The sequence below is a fragment of the Euleptes europaea genome, chromosome 4 (genome assembly GCF_029931775.1).
Source record: "Euleptes europaea isolate rEulEur1 chromosome 4, rEulEur1.hap1, whole genome shotgun sequence".
In the NCBI taxonomy this organism is placed as follows: Eukaryota; Metazoa; Chordata; class Lepidosauria; order Squamata; family Sphaerodactylidae; genus Euleptes; species Euleptes europaea.
In genome coordinates, this window is record NC_079315.1 from 88,005,171 (window position 1) to 88,029,850 (window position 24,680).

Consider the following 24,680-nt stretch of genomic DNA (forward strand, 5'->3'; position numbering starts at 1 on the left):
TGTGTGCCTACAGGAACCTTTGAATTCTGGCACAGGGTGGTAGGCGCAATCACAAAATGGCTGTTGCACGAGGCAGAGCCACCACACATTGTCAGGGAGTGAGCTTATGCATAACTCTAATAGTAGACCATCAACATTTCAGGCAGAAACTGTTTAACAGGATGCCTTTTAAAATAAACATATTGTTTAAAAAATATTTTCTTGCATATGCACAGTTTACCCTTTAGTAATGCAATGAAGATCCTTAAGAACATAAGAAAAGCCCTGCTGGATCAGACCAAGGCCCATCAAGTCCAACAGTCTGTACACACAGTGGCTAACCAGGTGCCTCTAGGAAGCCCCCAAACAAGACAACTGCAGCAGCATTTTTCTGCCTGTGTTCCATAGCACCTAAGATAACAGGCATGCTGCTCTGATCCTGGAGATAATAGGCATGCATCATGACTAGTATCCATTTTAGTTAGTAGCTATGACTACCCCTTTCCTCCATGAACATGTCCACTCCCCTCTTAAAGCCTTCCAAGTTGGCAGCCATCACCACATTTTGTGGCAGGGAGTTCCACAATTTAACTATGCGTTGTGTGAAAAAATACTTAAATCTGTTTTGAATCTCTCACCCTCCAGCTTCAGCAGATGGCCTCGCATTCTAGTATTATGGGAGAGGGAGAAAAACCTCTCCCTGTCCACTCTCTCCAAACCATGCATAATTTTATAGACCTCTATCATGTCTCCCCTCAGCCGCTTTCTTTCCAAGCTAAACAGCCCTAAGCGTTTTAACTGCTCCTCATAGGGCAGTTGCTCTAGTCCCTTAATCATTTTGGTTGCTCTTTTCTGCACCTTCTCAAGCTCTGTAATATCCTTTTTTAGGTGTGGTGACCAGAAATGTACACAGTATTCCAAGTGCAGTCTCACCATAGATTAGTACAAGGGCAGTATATCAGAAGTTTTATTCTCAATTCCTCATCTAATTATGGCCAGCATGGAATTTGCCTTTTTTACAGCAGCCACACACTGCTTTAGAGAGAGGTTCCTGTCTCTGATATACACTAACATATTCTGAAACATCCAATAAGCATATTATAAGAGGAAATAATTGGATGTGGTAGTATGATGACTCGCGGCAGTGGCAAATGACTGTTGCTAAGGCTAAAGAGAGTTCTTGTATTTTATATGTGACTGAAAATGATAAAAGCCCAGAAAAACAACTAGATATTACATGAACTATAAGAAAATAGGAAGTACTCAAGCAGCAACTTAGTGGGTTCTCTGTTGCTTGTGTCCTGGGAACCTTTGAAAAATTACAGAAAGAGCCATGCACAAATGTGTATATATGACTGAATTTGACATTTGTTGTTGTTGTTTACCAATTCATTTTACTGAAATACTGTATATACGTCAGTTCTTAAGTTTCCATCTTTCCTTTGTTCCTGATCCACTCTGTAATCTTAAAGTGCAAGTCAGTGAACATTTTACTCATAAGAAATCACACAAAGTCCAGTGGGATTTTCTCCTGAGTTAAATGCGCACAGGATATAAATGTTTTAAATAGGATTGCAACCTTAGACGTTGGCAAAAACAAACAAACCTTGATTTCTGTGATTCTAATGATGCAATCCTATGCACTGAACTTGATGGAGAATTACTTCTGAATAAATATTTATAATGTAAGGCTGTAATAGACATGTAAATGCTCTGAAGTGTTAACGAGCATACTTGGGCGAAAAGAATTTTAGCCTGAGTTTCTCAAAGTAAAAATATATATAGCAGAGTACTGTAAGAATCACCTTTCAAGATAAGACCAAGAGTCCAGTAGCATCTTAAAGACTAACAAAATTTCTGGCAGGGTATGAGCTTTCTGGCAGGGTATGAAAGCTCATACCCTGCCAGAAATTTTGTTAGTCTTTTAAGTTGCTACCGGACTCTTGCTCTTTTCTACTGATATTGACAGACTAACACAGCTACCCATTGTGAACTTTCAAGATACTTTCAGTGACTTTTAAGTGCAGGTAAAATCTAGATTAACCCTTGAAAATATGATAGGTAACCCGTATCATGCTCTAGTCTCTCTGGGAGGCTAGCAGAGAGGTTGATTAGTTTCCATTTACTTTGGGTGCAACACAAGTGATAGAGATGGCTATTCTTTGAGTGTTAGCCCATGCTAAGTAGAGGAGAAGATGGGATTTACATGTAAATCCCACAGATACCTACACAGCGGTGGTGTACAGGAGAGCCTTCAAAGCAGAAGCAGAGCTGTGCATGTCTCCCAGATGATGTGATGCTGTATTTCTGATTGTGCCAATAGTGGTTGTTGCAGATGAAATGCTATTAGCCATTAGCAATGCGGTTACTGGGTAAATAACAAGGTGTGCTAAGTAGCGAGACTGCAAATTTCCTGCTTCCATCTTTTAAATAATTGCATCTAAATGTATGTTTAAACATGAGAACTTGCAGTTTTTCACAGCTTTACGAGAAATGATCCTTAACAGAATGTTCTACTTGAGAAACTGGAACAACTCAATCAGTATCCAGACTTCAACAACTACCTGATTTTCGTTCTTACAAAACTAAAATCTGAAGGTGAGTTATTCATTTTATACCTTTTTAAAGTTTGTACCTTTTTAAAATTAAGTGCTTATAGAGTTAAATATGATGGGAACCTGCTGTTCAGGGTTTCCTCAGTTCTTTGTTGATCAAGATTTAAGTTGTAGATTATATTAATCCATCAGTCTGGATTCCATGCATTTTGGGTTTTTTTTTGCTGGAGATCGCATCCTCAAGACAGTCCTGTGGAAATCAATAAAATCTGACTTCCAAGTACAGTTGTACATAACAGGCTTATTACAGGATGGCATATAGATGACATATTCCAAGACACTTGTAAAAATGCAACTTAGCGGTGAATTGGCTATGTCTGTCTTTTTAAAGAGGTGAACTTTGCTCTAGGACCGTGTTGGCGAACCTATGGCACACGTGCCAACTCCGCCATACGTAGCCCTCTCTGCTGGCACGCGCGGGTGGGCTCCAAAAGGCCTCGCAGGTCGTCTGTGCCCCTCCCTCTCAGCTGAGCTGCGGCCGCAGCTCAGCTGTTCCTTGCCCCTCCCTCTCTCAGCTGAGCTGTGGCCACGGCTCAGCTGTTCCTCCTAGCCGCAGGCGTTTCCGGCTCTGCCCTGCCCATCTCCACCTCGGCGCCGCTCCATTGTAAATCCGGCGGCGTGGGAGGCAACTCGGTGCCAGCGGCTCCGGCGCCGAGGCGCACAAAGGGAGAGGAAGAGGAGGAGAAGGGACGGGCAGAGCAGCTCCGACCAGCAGGGAGAGTCGCGAAAAAGTTGCCAGCCCCCTCCCCCCAGCCCCCCTCGCCGAGCGCTCCCTGACTAAGCACTACGAAGGGCAGGTTGTAACTTTCTGCAGGGGGCGGCAGGGAAGAGCGCCAACACAGCACCTTTCCCCACACACACCGTGCGTGGGTCGGCGCATCAGCAGGGCTGAAGGCTTCCTGCCTCGCACGCACGCGGCTGGCTTCTTCCTCTTCCCCCATTCTTGCCCCGCAACTGCTGACAGGCAGTGGGGAGGCCAGCAGCAACGAGGCCGGGCCTCCTCCTCCAGGCTCCAGCAGCAGCTCCTTCTCGCCGCCTTCCTCCTCCTCGTCCCCCTCAGGCGGCTCCCAAAAGTCCAGCTCCAGGCTGCTGCCGCCATCGTCCTCCTCCTCAGGTGCCTCTCCCCCTGCCGTTTTCGCCCGCCGCTGCCGCCTCCTCAGGGCGCTCGCGGAGGGCCAGGTGGCCCCTCAACAGCCACACATCTGCCAGAGAAAGGCCTGCCGTCTCCCACTGTCCTCCTCCTCTCCCCCCTCTTCTTTCTTCCTTCCTCCCTTTCATCCTTTCTTCCCCAGTTCCTTCCTTCTCTTTCCTTTCCCAGTTCCTTCCTTCCTCTTTCTTTCTCTCTGTCCCTCCCCCCACTCTTCCTTCCTTCCTTCCTTCCTTCCTTCCTTCCTTCCTTCCTTCCTTCCTTCCTTCCTTCCTTCCTTCCTTCCTTCCTTCCTTCCTTCCTTCCTTCCTTCCTTCCTTCCTTCCTTCCTTCCTTCCTTCCTTCCTTCCCCAGTTCCTTCCTTCCTTCCCCAGTTCCTTCCTTCCTTCCCCAGTTCCTTCATTCTCTTTCCTTTCCCAGTCCCTTCCTTTCTCCATCCCTCCCCCTTCCCTTCCTTTACTAGGGCTGCCAACCTTCAGGTGGTGGCTGGAGACTAAAACCTCAGTATTCAGGTTAAATTGCCATGTTGGCACTTTGCGATAAATAAGTGGGTTTTGGGTTGCAGTTTGGGCACTCAGTCTCTAAAAGGTTCGCCATCACTGTTCTAGGAACATGTCTTTTTTAATTAAACCTGTCTGAACTGGAACTGATGGTAAACTTAGCTTATGTAGGCCTTCTTTAACAGTGAAGCAGTGGACTGTTGCTAGTTACGAGGGCATAGACAGGAATCTGATGGCACCACTAGCATCAGTACAGTTTGTGCTTTACTTCTTGCTTTCTGTGCGCAAATAGGTACTGCCAACAGTTTTAATAATTTATGCGACTTCAGTAGCCTGGCTTGCTATAATTTAACAGTTACATACCCTGGAGTTGCACAGTGGGTCTGTCCTTAAGAAAGAAATCTTGCCTTTGATGCATGGATTCTTGCTGAGAATTTCTAAAGGTCACAGATTTGATCCATAACCATGCACTTCCTGCTGAATTATACAAATCCCTAGATTCTAACTGTATGTGGCAATTAGATAATCAAAAGATGGCAGTTCATGTGGTGGGATTTGCTTTCCATGCAGTGAGTATACCTGTGGTTTGAATTTTGTGCTTGCCCTTCAATTCGTACGTCTCAAATACTGCTATCCTATGTGGAGTTACTCCAGTCTAAGTCCATTGATGTCAATGTCTGGTTATTTAGTTAGATAATATTTTCTGGTAGAAGTCTGTATTTTAACACACTTGAAATTTTGTATAATGTGAATCAGCAGTTGAATACATTTTAGGGCAGAGTTTCAGAAAGTAGCCTGGAGCTTAATATAATTTAGAGGTGCGATGAAAGTGGCATATATAAAAGCTTTACAATATTCTAAGAAAATAATCTTAATTGAATTTGGCTTGAGTAAAAGATTAAATCTGTATACCAAAGACACTTATCTTTTCAGTAGAATGTAAATTGTACGTGGGTTAATATTATCCCATCTTTGTGAATACCGTAACGTACAGCTGTTTCTTCCTGTTATACATGTGCAAAGAGAACTATGTTTTGTCTTTTAAAATTATTAAAATATTTATACAACAGTCTACACCCATGGCTCAAGACAGAAATTCAAATTTTTACGAATTCAAACTTAAAAATACAAAATACAATAAAACCTCAAATATCACCCTTTCTCCTGTTAAAAAAAAATACCTGCAGCGTACCCCTCATTAAGAGTCCTAGAATATAAAATGGGGTTTAGCGCATTAAAAATTCCTATCTGCGCTGAACAGTTCTAATTTGTATGAGAGGGAGCCCTCTGTTTCTCCCCCCCCCTAAAACAGTCCTGCATGTGGTTTTTGAAGTCTTATTCTAACCTTTTGCTTCATTGTAAGCTGTAAAATACTGATACTTGTCTAGAAAGTTCCCCAGGTTCCAGGGCCCAGAGCAGATGACGTGCCACTTATCTGAGCAACAGAGCACTTGTGTTTGAAGAATCTGTGAAGCGTAGTTTTCAAGGTATCACTGTGATATCACTACTTCTATTTAACCATGATGGGATTGATCAGAAATTTAATTTCTGGTGGTAGGCAATGCAAGACTGTTAGTATGGTCTGTAAGAGGCGGTCTTTTCAAAGGATGAGAGTTATTAATTCATAGCACAGGTTGAGAACTGCAAATTAGTACCTTTTATTTTATGTGATGGCTACACGTCTATCAGGTTTTGGAATTTTTAAAGGCTCATTTCAACAACTGAATCAAATATGTCTAAACTGCTTATTTTGGCGGTATTTAGAGCTTCCGTAGATTAATCCGAATAGAGAGTTTCAGAAAAATATTTTAGATTCTCTCTTTTAATTATTACAGATGAACCCACGCGGTCGCTGAGTGGCCTCATCTTGAAGAATAATGTAAAAGCTCATTTTCACAGCTTTCCTAATGGAGTAACTGACTTCATTAAGAGCGAGTGCTTAAACAATATCGGCGACTCCTCCCCATTAATCAGAGCCACTGTAGGTGAGTTGCACATACTTAAAATCATTTCTTTTATGGCAGGTTTAGGGAAGGGGACATGGCTCAGTGGTAGAGCATCTGCTTTTCATGCAGAAGGTCTGAGGTTTAGTATCCGGCACTTACAGTTCAGGGAACTGGTAGTAGGTGATCTCTGCCGGCGACTCTGGAAATCTGTTGTCGGATGAGACAGTGTTGACCTGGAGAGACTGGTGATCTGACTCACTATAAGCCAGCTTTATGTGTATAAACTCTGCCCATATTTATGAAGAGTAATGTGTAAACATGCTACCTGGCATCTTTTTCCCGTTTTTGGTTTGCTGGAACATGGCTAGGTTAGCCCTATTTTTTTTTTTACTTTTAAACATTTGAGTGTGCCATTCTAGGGATTTTTAGCTAAAAGAATGCTTTGTTTTGTGAAGTTAGTACTTACAATATTGTTTGTGGAGATGTGTTTTAAAATAAGGTTTAAATTTGACTAAAAATTGGAGTATAAAAATAGTTTCAAATCCATATTTTGGTTTCATTTGCTTATAACAGTAAATATTGTATTTCGCTGGTTGTAGTTGAATCTGTAGTGTTGAACTCAGCAGTAGTTATGAAATACTCATTTCATTTATACCCTGCCTTTCTCCTCAGAGGGGACCCACAGTAACTTACATTGTTCTCTTCTCCATTTTATCCAAAATATCCAAAAATGAACAGAAAAAGATAACTTTCTGCAAGGCCTTATAATTAAAAAATGGTAATTGCATTTGGATATAGTGGTGCTAATTTGACATTACAGAAAAGGATGAGCCACAGATTTTTCACTTTTTTCAAGGAATTTGTTACTTAAAATCTATTAAACGTATTAATTTCAGGGATGCATGGTTGGCTAATTTCGGAAACAATTCGGCGGATTCAATATGGGGAATTCTCCATAGTTCATTACCCTCCCCTCGTTGGTAACCATGTTACACTTTAAGTGGAACATTCTGTGAAAAGTGAAGTACGTATGGAAGGTTTTTATTTGTTTGTTTCCTGTATAGGGGGAAATAATAAGTTTTCTTTGGGACAGCCATGTTTTGCAAATAACAATGTTTGCTTTGATAAATTTAGTACAAATAGCTTCTCTTAAACTATTTGTAGAACATTGATGGTAATAATCTCGTTTTTAATATTTTAAAAACGGGATTATAAGCATCAGTGTTCTACAAATAGTTTAAGAGAAGCTATTTGTACTAACAGGTCAATCCTGTTGACTACTTCTTGATCCTGTGTGATAAATCAGAAGCAGGCCTCACTGAATTCATTGAAATTTCTTTCCAAGTAAATGTACATGATTTAAAATGTACATTTTTAGTCTTAATTTTTGCTTAAACAGTGTAGACAAGTAATGCAAAAACAGTTTTCTTTATGGGATCATGAAGAGTAATATAGAAGTAGTTTGTCTTTTTGAGAGAGAGCCAGCGTGTGTAATGGTTAAGAGAGGTGGTTGGAGCGGTGGACTCTAAATCTGGAGAACCAGGTTGGTTTCCCCACTCCAACACATGAAGCCAGCTGGGTGAACTTTGGCTAGTCACAGCTCTCTTAGAGCTCTCTCAGCCCCACCTACCTCACAGGGTTTTTGTTGTGGGGAGGGGAAGGGAAGGTGATTGTAACCTGGTTTGATTCTTCCCTAAGTGGTAGAGAAAGTCAACATATAAAAACCAACTCTTCTCCTCCTTCTAAAAAGAATGAAAATATGTAGTAAATTATAGTAAGTTCTTCTAAAAATGTGAAATTGTAGAATGAATTGGTTAGAATGTGATTGACGAATAGTGAAACAAGTTGTAATGCACTGAATAGAATGAAATTTGTGTTAGGAAACCCATCAGTGCGGAGGAAAAAAATCTGTGTTTTGTGTGCCCCCATGGTAGACTACCAGGAAATTCTGGCACAAATATGCAGTTTAGCAATGACTGAAGTGTAGCAGAACCGATGGGAGTGTTTGACTACCATCAGCCATCTCCTCGTTTTGCATTATTGCAACTCCAGGCTCTCCTCTGTCAGTCAAAGCAAGCAGTCTTCCTCCTGTGTTGACCTGGGTGTTACATGAAAGAGTCTGCTTTGGAGTGAAGGTTTGCTATTTTGGTTGCAGCTAAACCATTTCCCCCCATTTGTAACACATTTGGCTCTGTGTTAGTATGGCAGAGAGAAAAAAGAAAAAACGACTGTATACTGATTTCATTTAAGACTTTTGTTATTTTCTTGCTCTGTGATAATTCACACAATAATACACTGATAAATAACCACACCAAGTTAATCTAGTAGGTGGAGTAAAAATCTTAACCAGGTTGGGGTTTGGAATGATTCCTACTTCTGTGCCATTATTTCTGATGGGACAGTTACATTGCTACAACACAATTTTCTGTAGTAACAAACCTAACTGTACTTACAAAAATATGTACATATTGTTGAAGAATAGCCATAATATATGTACACAAAAAAGAAAAAAATCCTGAAACTAATCAGAGATATCAAACACCTTTAAACTCCTTTCAGAAATGTAAATCCCAAACTATTGAATTTAAAAATCAAATTAAGCTGTTTCTTAACAGAAACAGGAGAATTTTTATAGGAACTTGTTGTAATATAAACCCTGTTTTAGAAAATATATCTCATATGATTACCTTTATATCTTCATGTGGTTATAAACTGGATTATATTAACCGGGGTGGGAGGGGGGGTGGCTATCCCTGTTTGTAGTTAGAAAATAGCACCCTGTCAATAGTGTGCTAAAAGCCCTTGCTAGATAAATTGGAAAAGATGCAACTGCCAACACACTGTACTGAATAGTGATATAAAAGAGATCATTAATAACCAGAAGATGGGGAATACAAAAATTATTAAATGCAATTTTCAGTAGTATATTCCAACAAACAATGTATGTTACTTTTATGTTCTTCTGTGCATGCATTCCCTAGGGCCTGGTGATTTTGACCATGTATAACTTATTGCAGGGACATGAATATGAATTATGTATGCATGGTATTGAAAACGTAGAACAGATAATTATCCTGATCAGTAGGGTTGTAAAAACACAGTGTCTTGGTGGTAAGGTTGAACATAGAAAGCTGCATTATACTGAATTAGACCATCGGTCCATCAAGTACTCAGACTTGCAGTGGCTTTCCAGGACCTCATGGGGAGTTCTTTCACCTGATCCTTTTAAGTGGAGATGCTGGGGTTTGAACCTGGGACCTTCAGTATGCAAAAGTGGTAGTTCTGCCACTGAGCCATGGCACTTCCCACGGGTTACAATATGTTCCTTGCCCACATGGAAAATAAGTTTGTTTTGGAACACCTGTTCAAGGTTCTTTTTATTGGAGGGCAGAGGTTTCCTGTTCTTGTGGCATTACCCTTTTCTTTGGAATTTTCCTTGGACCTGGTGTCTCCTGCAGAATTTAGTAAATTTTTCTAGTTCACATTAAACTAATTAGAACACACACGTTTGTGTAAATGTCTTCTTAAAAACTTTTAAAATGTCTTCAGTCTAAAATGGCTGGCTTGTTTCTCTGCATTTGGAGGCAATTCAGAGATCGGTAAGTTGACAGCTGATTGTTAATTGTTCCAAAAAGGAATCGCCTGGAGGAAATAGTAAGTTCCAAAGTATGAACATAGGAAATGCTTTTTTTGCATAAGTGCTGGAGAACATGGTTCCAAAGGTCAGTTCTAGTGTGGACAACTGTTTAAATGGGTTTTCATTTTTTAGTAACTAAAAAAAAATTCTCTCACCTTGTGCAGTGTTGTGGTTTAATTTGCACCTGGCTGCCTTAGATGAGCAGTAACAATCCCCCCAGGGATTCTAATTGCTGCTACAGGTTGAGTATCCCTTTCCAGACTGCTTGGGACCAGAAGTGGTCCGTATTTCAGATCTTACCGTATTTTGGAATATTTGCATATACATAATGAGAGATCTTGGGGAGGGGACCCAAGTCTAAACACGAAATTCATTTATGTTTTATATGCACTTTATACACATAGCCTGAATGTAATTTTAAACAATACTTTAAATGATTTTGTGTACATTGAACCACCAGAAAGCAAATTGGCATGCTGCTGAGGGCCTGTGAGCCTGCGTGCTGGCTCAAAAAGTCTGGTTTTGTGCTCAGTCTGGATTTTGGATCTCCGAAAAAGGGATACTCACCCTGTATAATGGCTGCTGGCATCCAGGATAAATCCATTAATAACACTACCAGGTAACTTAAAAATGCAAGAGTTACTTGTGCAGTCATTGGTGCCTCCTGCAGTACTCCAAGACAGGTGACTCTTACCCGTACAATAATGGCCCTGTTTCAGGTTGGAATAATTAGTGGTGCTGGAACCCAAATATGCATCAGCTTCCCTGGCTAATGTTAAACAAGGTTAACTGAGTGTTCTCACTTTTAAAGACTTGATCTACCATGACTGGTGATAGATAAATGTGGAGAATGTTTTTCCACTTTGTTTCTAATAAACTTCCTTACGCTTGTATTCATTATAACCAAAAACTACCTTGGGAATTGATAACGGATTACTGTTTTAATCACATCCAAGGTATCCTGATTACAACCATTGCCTCAAAAGGAGAATTGCAGAATTGGCCTGAACTCTTACCAAAGCTTTGTAGCCTGCTGGATTCTGAGGACTACAATACCTGTGAGGTAGGGTTTTATTTTTCATCTAGGATTTTCACTGCGTTTGGTAGAAGGAAATTGAGGTTTAAATTGTATTAAAATTATATTGATACTTTGTTCAATTTTTCTGCCTTATCAGTGTAGTAGTCCTGTTATTTTTACTAGGAGGAATCAGACATATTTTCTAGAAAGTGAACTGAATGATCCTGCTGGTAAGAGTGAGCCTGTAAGAGTGAAACAAGTTCTATAAAAGGAGAGGGAAATATTGGAAACATTTGAGTACAATACACATTCTGGAATCCAAATACCATTGATCTAAATCTCAATTATTTAAATGCAGTTTCTCATGCCATTGTATAAGAGCATACGCTGGCACTTGTACATGCAAATTTATTATAAAATTTATTCCATCTCCTTTAGTGATGCATCAGTTCTAGGGCAAATTGAAGCAGGGTGTTTGGACTCCAAAAATCACAGGGCTTGATATTTAAAATCTAATTTGTGGGCATTACATAATCTTCTAACAAAGTAGATGTTTAAAGAGAAATCTTGTACACAATTCGCTTAGTATTCGTTAGCTCGTTTTAAAAGTCTGTTTTTCATTGGAGTGAAGAAACTGCTAATTGCAGTGTTTAAATTGTCTATTCAGCTTGACAACAAGTATGTAACAAAACAGCAAATACTGTGTAGTGCTTAAGATTAAAATAAATAGCCCTGAAGACATTAATTGGTCTCTGATTTTGAAAGTGTGTACGTGAGACTTTTTTTTTTTTTTAAGTGCCTCTTTTCTCTACAGCAGATGGCTACACAATTAAAAGCACTGTAGCAAATGCTTTTGTAGTGTAGCATTTGGTGGTGGCAATTGCTGCGATTGGTTCACTTCCTGATAGCAGACAGGTTTGTAGATATGATGATGTCCTCCAGGAGGGAAAGGCTTCTGACAGCCCCAGCCACCCTGTCTGGGAAGCAGAAAGCATATTCTTGAACGCTCCCAGAAAATTCTGAATTGGTAATTAATAGGAAAAAAATTCTCCAAGCAGCCTTAGGGGACTAGAATATATTTTCTTAGACTGTTCTTGAGAGGTGTATTGGTGCCTCCCTAGCAATGACAACAGGAAACTGCTGTTTTTCAGCAGAAAAAGATATGAACATTTACCAGCTCCTCATTGCTGGTATCTTAAAACTCCCACCTGCACTGTCTTACAGATTGCCTCTGTTGTTCTGGTGGGGAATTATGTTTTGCCTGGCACTAAACTGCATGTCAGCACTACTTCCTTCCTCTTTCTTCCCCCCCTTCCTCCCCCCCCCCCAATTCCTGCCACAGGGAATGGGCTGTGCTGACTCCCTCAGCTAGCAAAGATGTATGGAGGTCTGCAGGTGCCTGCAAATCCTGGAGAGATCAGTCAGTGGGATGAGTACAGACCCTTATAGAGTTGTCTTTTGATCCAGTTGGCATGGATCAAAAAGATAGTGTCAGTACCTTTTTTTAAAATTAGTAAAATATTTCTCCTCTAAGGCCTGTGTTGGCTAGCAGGTAGCGACCCAGTCTTCATCAAGAAGCAGCCCAGACTTCATCAAGAAGCAAGTGACATTTTTATTTGGACAGAGTCCAGCCTAGCATTCATCAAGTTGTAGCTTATGGTCTACATCATGGTGGACTGAATTAGTGGGGCTTGAACCTTCAGACCTTTCCAATGCACTGAAAGAATTTGGGTGTCTAAAAGTTGATTCTTTGTGAGTATCTCCAGTTGTTGGGGAAAGAGACTCTTTATTAAGGTCAGTGTCTAGGGTTATGTTGCATTGCAGAAGATTCAGTTCAGGGCCAGTGCTTGGAGAGTCCTTTTAGGTATCATTTAAGAAATTTTCAGAACCATCACCTGAAAGTGATCTGCAAGACATTACAGTATTGATAATTAGGTTTCTACTAAATGGGCCTTTGGCCAAAGAATTTTGCAAAATATTCTTCTATGTGTTTCTTAGTGACTGTCTCTCAAACTGGGGCTGTGCTACAAATTCCAATTTGAGAGATGGCCGTACTGCCATTGCAGAAAGGAAAAGAGAGTTCTGTTACTCAACAATAAATACCTGTTATTTCTAGTGGAAGTTAGTCTTATCTTCCCTCATAGATTATGTGTTGGAGTTAGTGACTGGCTTGGTATGTACTGTTGCTTGTTAGAGACAGGATGTGGTTCATGTTCAAGACCTTCTGCACCAAGTTCAGTTCTTGGCTTCTCATGTAGCAGGTGTTAGCAAGCCCTAGAGAGCTGCTGACAGTCCAAGTAGGCAGTACTAGGCTAGATGGAGCGCTAGTCCAATGTAGCATATGTTCATATGAGCTCAGAAGTGTTAGAGACAGGGGATCCCTGGGGAAATCTCTTTTTCTTTTTCTCAATACTTACTTTCAGAAATGTTTCACTTTGATATTGGATCTAGTTTCAGCTCTAGCTCCTACAACCACTGCTGAGAAGGAGAGATTTTATTTTCATATTTCTCTACAAGCAGGACCTCCTCCTCCTGGACGATGTCATAATTTCAAAGACCCTGTCTGCTACTAGGAGCAGTTCCTGTTGACAGACTGCCCTACTTCCACTGGTAACAAAAAGCCCTTCTTTCTCAGCAAGATCAGCACAATAAATCATTGTGTGGTGGTCTGGAGAATATTATCCAGTGTTTTTAGAATTTAAGCTGCACTGAGATACTGTAATTATTCCTTAGAAGGGTAAGGATTTGCAAAATAGCAATGTCTATCTCTGTAAATGTATCTATAAAATACCAATATGTGTATCTACCTAACAGGGTGCATTTGGAGCACTTCAGAAGATTTGTGAAGATTCTGCTGAGATCTTAGATAGTGATGTATTAGAGCGACCTCTCAATATCATGATTCCTAAATTTTTACAGTTCTTCAAGCATAGCAGCCCCAAAATAAGGTAACAGATTACAAACCCTTTCTCCCTCCCCAAATAAAAGATACATTGGTCAGAAAGATTTTTTTTATGGAGAATAGTTTTAAATGTTAACTTGAATGCTACTGTCCGCTAAACAATTTTAAGTGTTAGTTGAATGATAACCTCTGATTTCCAAGGATTTCATTCATGATCCTGTTGCTTTTACTGAAGTCTTTAAGTGGTTTTTTTTCCCTTGCTGCCTGGTACTAAACATGTTACATGGAAGACCAGTTAATTTCATTGGAGACCCATTAATTTCATTTCATTAGTTCCAATTAAGATAAGCTTGTAAGCCATTGGTATGGCCTTTTAGATGGGGAAACTTTTCTAACTGGAAAGAGTTGAATTTTTTTGTTCTCTTTGATACACCATAGATAATAGATGTTACTAGCCTGCCTACCGACACACTTTTGTAGACTTGTTTGAAAGGGTAATTAATTGTCTTTTCAAGTTACCCTCCACTGACTAATAGATAACCCCTCTGATGGTATTCTGGCCCTCTTCTTGATTTTAGTACCCCATACTGAGAGCCTGTGTGGTGGTAGTGCAGTGGTCTTCAGTCCATAATTTGGGAACCCCTGTAGACCTGCATTTTGTTGCTGTGCTGCTAGTGCAGATGCATAGAGAACCAGGGTACCTCTTCTCCTTCTTTTCTTCGTGTGGGCATTCAAAGGAGCAGCAGGATGATGGGGCAAGGTCACTCAGCAAATGGAGAGGATTTCTCCAGGGCTCTGACCCGAGGCTTGTTCATCAGTGGTACACCTATTGGTGCTTGTCTTGTGTTTCCAGCTCCTAGTCTCACTGTCTTGGCCTTGACCCCTGTGAGATTACCTCTTCCTCTCATGCAAGTCTCAAGTTTAGAAGGTTTGTGTCTGGAAAGGTTCGAGCCCACTGGTGTGGAGATCAGTTCATTGGTAGCTTTGATCCCATCATTCTAACTCAGCCTAACCCAAGGGCTGGGAGAAGACCCTTGTCACTTCTCCCTCAGTTCAGTAGTGAGCTGCAGAAGAAAAAGGAGCAGTTGAGGCTGCTTTTAAGAGCTGTGGCCTGAGAGAAGAAAGTCCCCTTCTCGTGTGGCAGTTGACATCTGTTGCTGAGATCGTTTGGCACCGGAAGCTGTATCTAAAGAACTTGCTGCAGCAGGACTACCTTAGGGGTTGAGGAGCACTTTTTTTCCAGCTTTGTGTCTTTTCCTCCCATCCCTTATCTTTCCAGTAGCACTGCGGAGAAAACTGAAACGTTTGGGATTGTTGCAGTCCAACCTTCTTGTTTTGTTTTTAGTTTTTTATTGGATCCTTTTGTTTTTAAAGCTTTGTAACTACCTTGGGTACCAGTATTAGTAGAGAGGTGGACTATAAAAGTTCTACTGAATAATGCTTAAGAATCTACCCCCAAACCTTAGAAGACCTTTGGACGTGCTTGGAAAAGGAAATGTTTGAGATTGTTTGGGTAAATTTGAGACTTTGATTTTTAGATGTGGTAAATGTGTTTTGATTTTCAATGCATGTATTCAGTTTCCCTTAAAAATTATTTTAAAGACAGTAGATTACCTTTTTATATTCTGTGATCTGTGGATTGCACCCAGGGCGATCTGGATGGCTCCTATTTTATTTAGATATTGGCTTCCTGTTGAGCCATGGGTGGTATCACTATTGCTAGCAGACTTGGACCCAGAAATAACTAGATGTTTTTCAAAATATCTGGCAATAGTAGTTTCTTTAAAGTTACATTCAAATGATTTTATTGCTGATTATATATGAATTGGATGGGTCTATGCATTTATCTTCTTATGTGCTAACTGGCGGTATTATCTATTTTATTGTTTATATTTGTGATATGGTGTTTTCAGTCCTTTAAGATATCATGTTTTAATGTTGTTTTATCTTTTATGTATTCTTCATGCTCAAGATCTTTGGTCATATGAGCTTAATAATAAAGCAATTAAAATTATTTTTGTAGGTCCCATGCAATTGCATGTGTCAACCAGTTTATCATCAGCAAGACTCAAGCCCTCATGATGCACATTGATTCATTTATCGAGGTAGGTGGCTCTCTTTGCACTGCTTAATGCTAATGTTATGTAGGATTTGGGGAGTTAATTTTTTTCCTGATAGTATTTTTATCTCTTCAAAGGCTGCACGCTAAATTTGCAGACTTGTTTGAAAGGCTAACTAGGTGGACATAAAACTCTGGTTACATTCATTATGTGTGACAGGCTTAAGCCTCCCGCTCCACCCACATACCCCACAGCAGTAGAAGAATGGAAACAGGGAAGCCGTAAAAACAGAGAGCATGAAAACATGTCCCAGCATGGTTCTTCAGTGCAGAAATTCTGGCTCACATGCGTGATGGCACGATGGCAACACCCCTTCTACCCGAACATATCTCCAAAGAAACACCTTGATCCCTTCATTCACGTTGGTACTGCCTTTGTTGGCCACCCTCCCACCACTCATTTGAGATGTCTTTATTGCTCTGTTTGGAACTGAGTGGAATGGGCCCCAGCAAAAAGATGGGCACAATTCTAGATGAGGCAGCCTGGTAGCAAAAAGGCTACCCGTCAGCACTACTAGTCAGCAGGAACATTGCACTAATGAAGGGTGAGAACACTGTTCTTCATTTGCTGTCCAAAACAAAAACCACCTTGGTTGGGGCAAGAAAACTGAAGAGGACAAATTCCTTCCTTAGCATTTTTGGGACCTCTGCTTTAGACGCTTTCTTAAATACCTTATGATATTTGCAGCTTTGGCATTAAGTGGGTGTGTTCCTCATAGCCATTGTAGATGTTTGCTCCTTATATGCAGTGCTGCAACCATGTGTATCTTAGTTCCAAGTGCTGGATGGATTTCATCGATGAAAGAGAGTACCAGTCCCTCTAGTCTAGCGTAATGTCATATTGTCCACAGACACTTGCACAAGAGAGTGAATGCTGTCAGAATCAGGCAAAGGACTGTCCTTGAAGAAGCAGCTTACCACTCCTTACTTAGATGAAGCATTTCCCTTTACTAAGGTGCAGAACAATGTTGATATCAATAGGAAGGGAAGACCTAATGTACTGTACTAAAGTAATGTAGGGTACGGTACGTCCCCTACTGAGATGATACATTGTCTACAAAAGCAATTGATGGACAAAAATTATTAAACACTATGTATAAAAATTAGAACTGATGATTGTAGCACTGCAGCAGCAATTAACCATAAACTTGAAAACTGAACCAGCAGTTCAGATGTCCCAGAAAACATCTAATGTTGTGATCTGATTCATATGCTAAGGTTTTTCAGACTCTTTTGGAATCATAGTATTTGTCTAAACAATGGCTTTGGTTAGAGAAGCAGACCGTGCTAGCCTCAAGAATCTCCAGTTTCAAATTCCGATTAACTCAGCACCTAAGTGTGCCTACTTGGGTAGTTTGTGTTAACCATTTGTTGTGGCAGCGTGTCTGGAAGAATTTTGTTTGGACAGACGAACACTTCCCCCCCATCTGATTAAACTTTGCTGTTGTAATGCAGTGAAAACTGGCTGCTGCAGCTTTAATTTCAAAGGTTATAGACATCAGCCTGCTCTTAGATCTGTACGCTCTCAAAAACCAACAAAAATTGGATCCTTCCAAATAATGTGGGCTACTGATGTTGAAGAAATATGCACTTTGTTAAAGGGGAATAATCAAATTTTGATCTGGTAGATATGGAATACTGAATATAGGGATCTGTATAAAACAATATGTATGTTGCAAGAGCCGGTATGGTGTAATGGTTAGACTGTTGGGTCAGGATCTGGAACAGATCCCCATTCTGCTATGGAAACTTGTTGGGTAATCTTGGGCCAGTTATATGGTCTAACCTGCCTCAGAGGAGGATGGTAGTTGTGAGGATCAAATGGAGGCAGGGGAAATGATGTATGTCACCCTGCACTCCTTGGAGGAAAGGTGGGATAAAAATGTTCCAAACAAGTGAACAAAATATTTTTTTTCCTTTAACAGAATCTGTTTGCACTGGCTGGGGATGAGGAGCCTGAAGTACGTAAAAATGTTTGTCGGGCTCTTGTGATGCTGCTTGAAGTTCGAATGGACCGCTTGCTTCCCCATATGATCAGTATTGTGGAGGTAACTTTTGCAATTTGCTTAAAAAGTGAAGATCTGGAATCATATTGTTTTATTCTATGACAAGGATCCACACTTTCCTGAATATTCTTTCTTGTACCTGTTTATATGAAATTTGAAGGAAGAAAACGGTATTGCCTATGGCTGGGTAAAATGTGTTCCTCATAATTATTTTAAATGGCCTTTTGCATTCCTGTGTACTGTTCATTCTTTCTCCATCATTTGGGTAAAGTGTGGGTGCTTGAATACCTTCACTGAATACTCCAATTACTTTCTAAGGCTTAAAGGGGGGGGGGGCGAGTATCAGTTAGGAGAAGACTAATGGCTGGTTCCCATATGTGAGAGTTATCTGCTTGCTATCTCCATGCGCTATTTCCAATATACGAGATTGTGTGGAGAAACTTCACTTGTAAATTGAGCAGTGGATAGCTGTATTCTGTAATGGCCAGCATCCATTTTCGCAGTCACAGCAGTGCTTGTTGGACCCACAAGGGATCTTGTGGAGAAAAACAAGTGACAGATTCACATGCGTGAGCCAGCCCTAATCCTTGCTCAAAGTATACTTTCACTAATTCACTGTGTGTGTGTATGCATGCGTATACAGAAAACCCTCAAGTAAGACACAGAAATAAAATATTTTTAAAAAAATAATCGGGGTTGTATTAAACATGCCCACCAGTTCCCAAGAGAAAATATCAACCCTTTTCCCCTTTGGCAGTATCAAAAAGCAGCAGACACACCAGGGAGAGAATACAAGAAAATAAAGACAATATAATCTTGTCAATCTTGATGTGTATGCTAATTTCAGTTTCCCTGTCGGTGCTGTTGGAGGTAAAAATTACCCCAATGCCATCTGAGTATACAATGCAGATTACAAATAATTATAAGTCCAGTGGGGCAGGGAAAGAAACACCAAAAAGATTAGCTGAAATAAGGCTGAGGTATATGCAGAGAATGGGGTTGTAGAAGGTAGAAAGCAAAGTTTTGTCAATTTGACCCTACTTCTTGGTTAACTTGATGCTTTTCCAAAGTTTTGAAATATTTGGGGGGGGGGAGTTTGTAAAACTGTTTCAGTGTTTCATATTTTGAGGTCAGCATCATCAGTTAGTCCTGGGCACCTACAGTGTTTATTGATTAATAATAAAGGGAAACTACAAACCTAGGGAAAGCAGAATATTTTAAAGTGGTTCAGCACTTGAGTATTGTTCATGACAGAACAAACACTATACAGCTGCTGTGGAATCAAAATTTAATTTTAAATAGATGACAAATATAAAACAAAAGAAAGTAATTGTGGTGTAGTGGTTAAGAGCGGTGGTTTGGAGCAGTGGAGTCTGATCTGGAGAACCGGGCTTAATTCCCCACTCCTACACACGAAACCAGCTGGGTGACTTTGGGCAAGTTACAGCTCTGTTAGAGCTCTCAGCCCCACCTACCTCACAGGGTGTCTGTTGTGGGGAGGGGAAGGGAAGGTGATTGTAAGCCGGTTTGAGTCTCCCTTAAGTGGTAGAGAAAGTCGGCATATAAAAACCAACTCTTCTTCTTCGTAGTATTCATTTTCAGTAACCAGAAGCAGAGAAGTAGTATCTATGACCTTTAGCTACAACCCAAGATTAGATTAGTACAGGTTGAGTATTCCACATCCGGACAGCCCATATCCAGACTGATCTGAAAACATGACCCTTAGAGCCAGCATGTAGTCAGATCTGCGCATCCTAGCCTCTCCTGATTTCCCAGAGGCCGCGCCGAGTGAATCTGAGTCGCAGCCACCCTGCCTGGCCTTTCCAAAGTCTGGGTGGCTTGGCTGCGAGTCAGATCGAACTCCGGCAGCGGGGAGGGAAGCCAAACTGAAGGCCAGGTGCACTCAGAGTGCGCCCAGCTTTTACTTTAGCTTCCCCGCCACCATTGAAGTTCAATGGCAGCAGGGAGGGATGCTAAACTGAAGGCTGGGAGTGCTTCCCGCCCCGCCGCAGTCGAACTTCAGATTCAAAATCTGGAAAGATCCAAATTACGGACCATTTCTGGCCCCAAGCTGTCTGGATGTGGGATACTCAACCTGTGTGGACCCTCTGTGATATGTGAATTTCTACATTAACTTGTATTAATTAATTTATTTGAATAAGTAACATACATGTTTTCATTTCTCTTGGGGCTGTGTGTAGTACATGCTACAAAGGACACAGGACCAAGATGAAAATGTAGCTTTGGAGGCTTGCGAGTTTTGGCTAACTTTGGCTGAGCAGCCCATTTGTAAAGATGTGCTGTGTCGGCATCTTACCAAGTAAGTTTATTTTTTAATTTTTCATGGACAAATCAGTAACGTATATTAGTCTTGTGCTCAGTACCTTTAAAAAAATAATTTTATGGATTTGTCTTTGTATAAGCGAAACCTTGTCATAATGTTTTTGTGCTTTTGGCATGAGTTTAACTGATAATTGGTACTCTTCGGCAGTGTCACAGCTTGTGCAAGGTAGAGACGGGTACCGTATATACTCGCGTATAAGCCGAGTTTTTCAGCCCAAAAAAAGGGCTGAAAAAGCCGAACTCGGCTTATACGCGGGTCAATACGGTAGGGGAGGGGGGGAGGGAGGAGGGAACTTAACTCCGCCGCCTTTTCCTGGCCGGGAGCGGCCTCCAGAGCAGGGAGGCCGCTCAGCCGCCCCCGCCACCTTTCCCCGGCCAGGAGCGGCCGCTCAGCCGCCCCCGCTGCCTTCTCCCGGCCGGGAGTGGCCTCCAGAGGCCCCCTGCAGCCGCAGGGAGGCCGCGCCGCCGGGCTCGCGCCACTTCCCGCCACCAGGAGCGGCTTGGGGGGGCCTCCTGCAGCTGCAGGAAGGCCGCCCCCGCCGGATCCGCCGCTTCCCGCCGCCAGGAGCCCGGTCAGGTAAGCCTGCGGGGGGGGAAGGGGTTATAAGCTGACCCTCGGCTTATACGCGGGTGCCTAATTTCCCCCCATTTTTGGGGAGAAATTAGGCACCTCGGCTTATACGCGGGTCGGCTTAAGCTTAATTATTGGATCAAACAGCTGTTAAGGCTGTGTTCTGGAAAGCGTGTGGCTGCGTGTTATGTATGTAATTTGGAATGCTTCCATCCAGATCCAACATTTTCATTCTTTATGCTCCATTTGCATAGGTTCTTGGAAACCTGTATGAGTTCCAACAGCACTATTAAACTCATAGCGTTAATTGGTGCTGTGTGAACCAGCCCAATGCTTCTCCACCCTCTTTGTGGCTGAAGTCACTGTTGTACTTAACCGGAAGCTGTAGCAATAAGATTTTGGCTCTTGTAGTTGGTACTCAACAATTAATGGAAGTCTTTTCTTTATAGGTTGATACCTGTTTTAGTGAATGGCATGAAATACTCAGAAATAGATATAATTCTGCTAAAAGTAAGTATCACTTTTTGCCCCATGGAAGGAGTGCTAATTAGCTATTAATGGAGATAGATCGCGATGGGTAGCCACATTAGTCTTCTTGTAGCAGTAGAAAAGAGCAAGAGTTGAGTAGCACCTTAAAGACTAACAAAATTTCTGGTGGGGTATGAGCTTTCATAAGTCACAGCTCTAAAGAAATGAGCTGTGATTCACAAAAACTCATTCCCTACCGGAAATTTTGTTAGCTATTAATATTTAGAATCATAGAGTTGGAGGGGAGCACCAGGGTCATCTAGTACAACCCCCTGCACAATGCAGGAAATTAACAACTACCTCCCCCCCCCACATCCCCAGTGACCCCAACCCTCCCCCCGCCATGCAGGATCCCACAATCAAAGCACTCCCAACAGATGGCCATCCAGCCTCTGCTTAAAGACCTCCAAAGACGGGTACTCCACCACCCTCCGAGGCAGTTAGCTAACAGACTGGTTTTTATCCTGCTGATCCACTCAACCAAGTATGAGTCTTTCTTATTGAAGCTAGAGCCACTTTCAGAGTGGTACGAGATTAGTCACTTCCTATAAAGTTCATTTGTTTTCATCATTCTTTCTTCAAGTTCTTCTGGGTTCTTTGCTGTTAAAAGAGGACTAGTACTGTATTACGTAATAGACTGGGAGGCGTGAAGCCACAAAAGACCTGGTTGCTTTTCCGATAGGTAGATTAATTTTTAAACAGATGCCAGTTTGTCTTTAAAGACCACAATGTAAACTCCTTCAATGAGTTTGAAGTAGCTTTATCATAATATTAAAAGCAGGTTAATACCAGTACAATTTGCATGATAGTTCTAACAGAGTTAATGTGTCTTTGTGGTTCACTGCTATCCTAAAAATTAGAATTCCATTAAACATAAAACCTATTATTCAACATGCTCCAGGTTTTTCCCCCCTCTTGGTCTTCTACTTCAGCTTTGTTAACCAATGCCCAAGTCCAAACATTGTAATTAATTATTGCTATATTTAAACAAATGCCTTTTAATCCATCTTGTCAAAGTTCTAGGACATGTAAGAGAACTTAAGGATCAATTCAGCATTTAAAATGTAAAAACCAAAACACTGATATCTTTCTGACAGAAGGGGAAAAATTCTTGAGGGGTGAATGTGTTTCTAGATTCTGTTGTTTGGTTTCTGATAATAGGGAGATGTTGAAGAAGATGAAGCCATCCCAGATAGTGAACAAGACATTAGGCCCCGATTTCACCGGTCACGGACAGTAGCTCAGCAGCATGAAGAAGATGGTATTGAGGAAGACGACGATGACGATGATGAACTTGATGACGATGATACAATTTCTGACTGGAATTTAAGTAAGTCAGATTCTTTTACAAAAGACTGTAAAATAAAAATAGGTATATAGTCTCTGTTGCTTGCTCTTCCCGCTGACATTTTGAAAGCCTCTTAAGCCATTGTTCTGAATTTAGGAGCTTGTATTAGACAAGGAAGAAAGTAGATTCCTTTGAAGTGTAGGAGAGTGTTACAGATACCGTGGACTGCCAAAAAAACAAAAACAAATCAGTGGGATCAAATCAAGCCTGAACTGACCCTGGAAGCTAAAATGACTAAACTGAAGCTATTGTATTTTGGTCACATTATGAGAAGGCAAGAGTCACTAGAAAAGACAGTCATGCAAGGAAAAGTTGAGGGCAGCAGGAAAAGAGGAAGACCTAACAAGAGATGGATTTATTCTATAAAGGAAGCCACAGCCCTCAACTTGCAAGATCTGAACAAGGCTGTCAAAGATAGGACATTTTGGAGGACTTTGATTCATAGGGTCGCCATGAGTCGGAAGCGACTTGACGGCACTTAACACACACACATTAGACAAGATCCACTAGTGAAGTGGAGCCTGCAGAGCAGCACTTCTTTACTTTACTTTCCCACCACAACCTATTCTACCCATTGAAAATTTGTTCCTGGCAGTTGTTGGACTCAAACGTTTTTTAGCCTGTGGCCACCCTGACACAGGGTGGTGGGTGCAACCACAAAATGGCTGCCACAGGAGACACAGCCAACTACACAATCTCAGGAAGTGAAGTTATGCATAACTTGTTATTACCGCTTCAACACTTAAGGCAAAAGCTCTACTTAATAGGATGCCCTTTAAAATGAATGTGCTGCTGAAAAATATTTTCTGGCATACGCACAGTTTACCTTAAGTCAGGGTGTCGAACTCATTCGTTATGAGGGCTGGATATGGCATTAATGTCACTTGGTCATGCCTCGCTAGTCCAGATTGAGGGGAGGGGGGTGGCTGCCTTGGCTGGCAAGCCCACAGCGGACTTGCCAGCCCAGATCGGGGCAGGGAGGGGGTGGCTGCCTCACAGCCCAGATAAGAGCTCTCAACGGGCTGTATCCAGCCCTTGGGCTATATGTTTGACAACCAATCCTTGTCATGCAGTGAAGATTCTTGTGCTGTGGTGGCAGCCGCTGCTGCAAACAGTGTTGTTTTAATCTGCTTAGTCAATTAGAGACCCTGATAGGCAAAAGCCCCACATGGTCCCTCTCACTTCCTAAGAACACTTGGCAGGCACCAGGAAAGGTGTCCATGGGTGCCCAGACACCCACGGGCACTACTTTGGGGACCCTAACATAAGGGGCAAAAGGCAAGTTTGTGGGGGGGAGGGGGGTGATGGAAATATCTCCACCATGATACCTTGGTGTTTTTTTTTAACTTTGTTATAAACCATTTTAACTTTCCTTTACTTAGCAACTTTAAAAAAATGTGGAGTACACTATCTGCTATGGGGGGAAAACTGGAAGAAAAACCTAGAAGAAATTAAGGGTCATCCAACTGTAGAAAACATGGTGACTACCTGGCAGAAACTTAAACCAAGATTGAGTTCTAACGGATCATTGTTGATAGCACCCCTTAACGTATTCGGTACGATAATGGACAGAAAACAATACGGGACAATACAATATCAAGACCTGGTGAAAACAGATGGTACAATTAAAACGTTGTTGGAGATACAAGAGGAATATCACCAGATGCCATGGCTAACCTATCACCAACTAATCTCAAGATTCAAGGAAGATTGCATAACCAGGGGAGCACTGAAGCCAAAAACAGAGTTTGAACAGATGATAAGTAAAACCTCTCAACATCTACTAGGTAAAATCTATAAGCTCTTGGTGACTTACGATACGGAAGATGAACAAGTGAAATCATGCCAGATTAAATGGATGGAAAATCTGAATGAAATTATAACAATCGATGAATGGGAACAACTATTTCGCAGAAATCTCAAGTTCACTCTATGCCAAGGGATTCATGAAAACTGGCTGAAAATGTTACATAGATGGTACCTGACGCCGAGTGATATTCAAAACATGAATAGCTTGACAT

The 24,680-nt window shown here is 41.4% G+C and overlaps 1 protein-coding gene across 1 annotated transcript in view; it reads left to right on the top strand.

The window, feature by feature from the left end:
* TNPO1 (transportin 1) overlaps positions 1 to 24,680 on the top strand; it is an 85,245-nt gene that overhangs the window by 31,938 nt on the left and 28,627 nt on the right. The window contains exons 3-11 of the mRNA XM_056847999.1: positions 2,502 to 2,577; positions 6,077 to 6,226; positions 10,781 to 10,887; positions 13,657 to 13,790; positions 15,768 to 15,849; positions 17,789 to 17,911; positions 20,071 to 20,189; positions 21,233 to 21,293; positions 22,473 to 22,641. Coding sequence (XP_056703977.1) covers positions 2,502 to 2,577; positions 6,077 to 6,226; positions 10,781 to 10,887; positions 13,657 to 13,790; positions 15,768 to 15,849; positions 17,789 to 17,911; positions 20,071 to 20,189; positions 21,233 to 21,293; positions 22,473 to 22,641 — 1,021 coding nt within the window. The remainder of the gene's footprint in view (positions 1 to 2,501; positions 2,578 to 6,076; positions 6,227 to 10,780; positions 10,888 to 13,656; positions 13,791 to 15,767; positions 15,850 to 17,788; positions 17,912 to 20,070; positions 20,190 to 21,232; positions 21,294 to 22,472; positions 22,642 to 24,680) is intronic.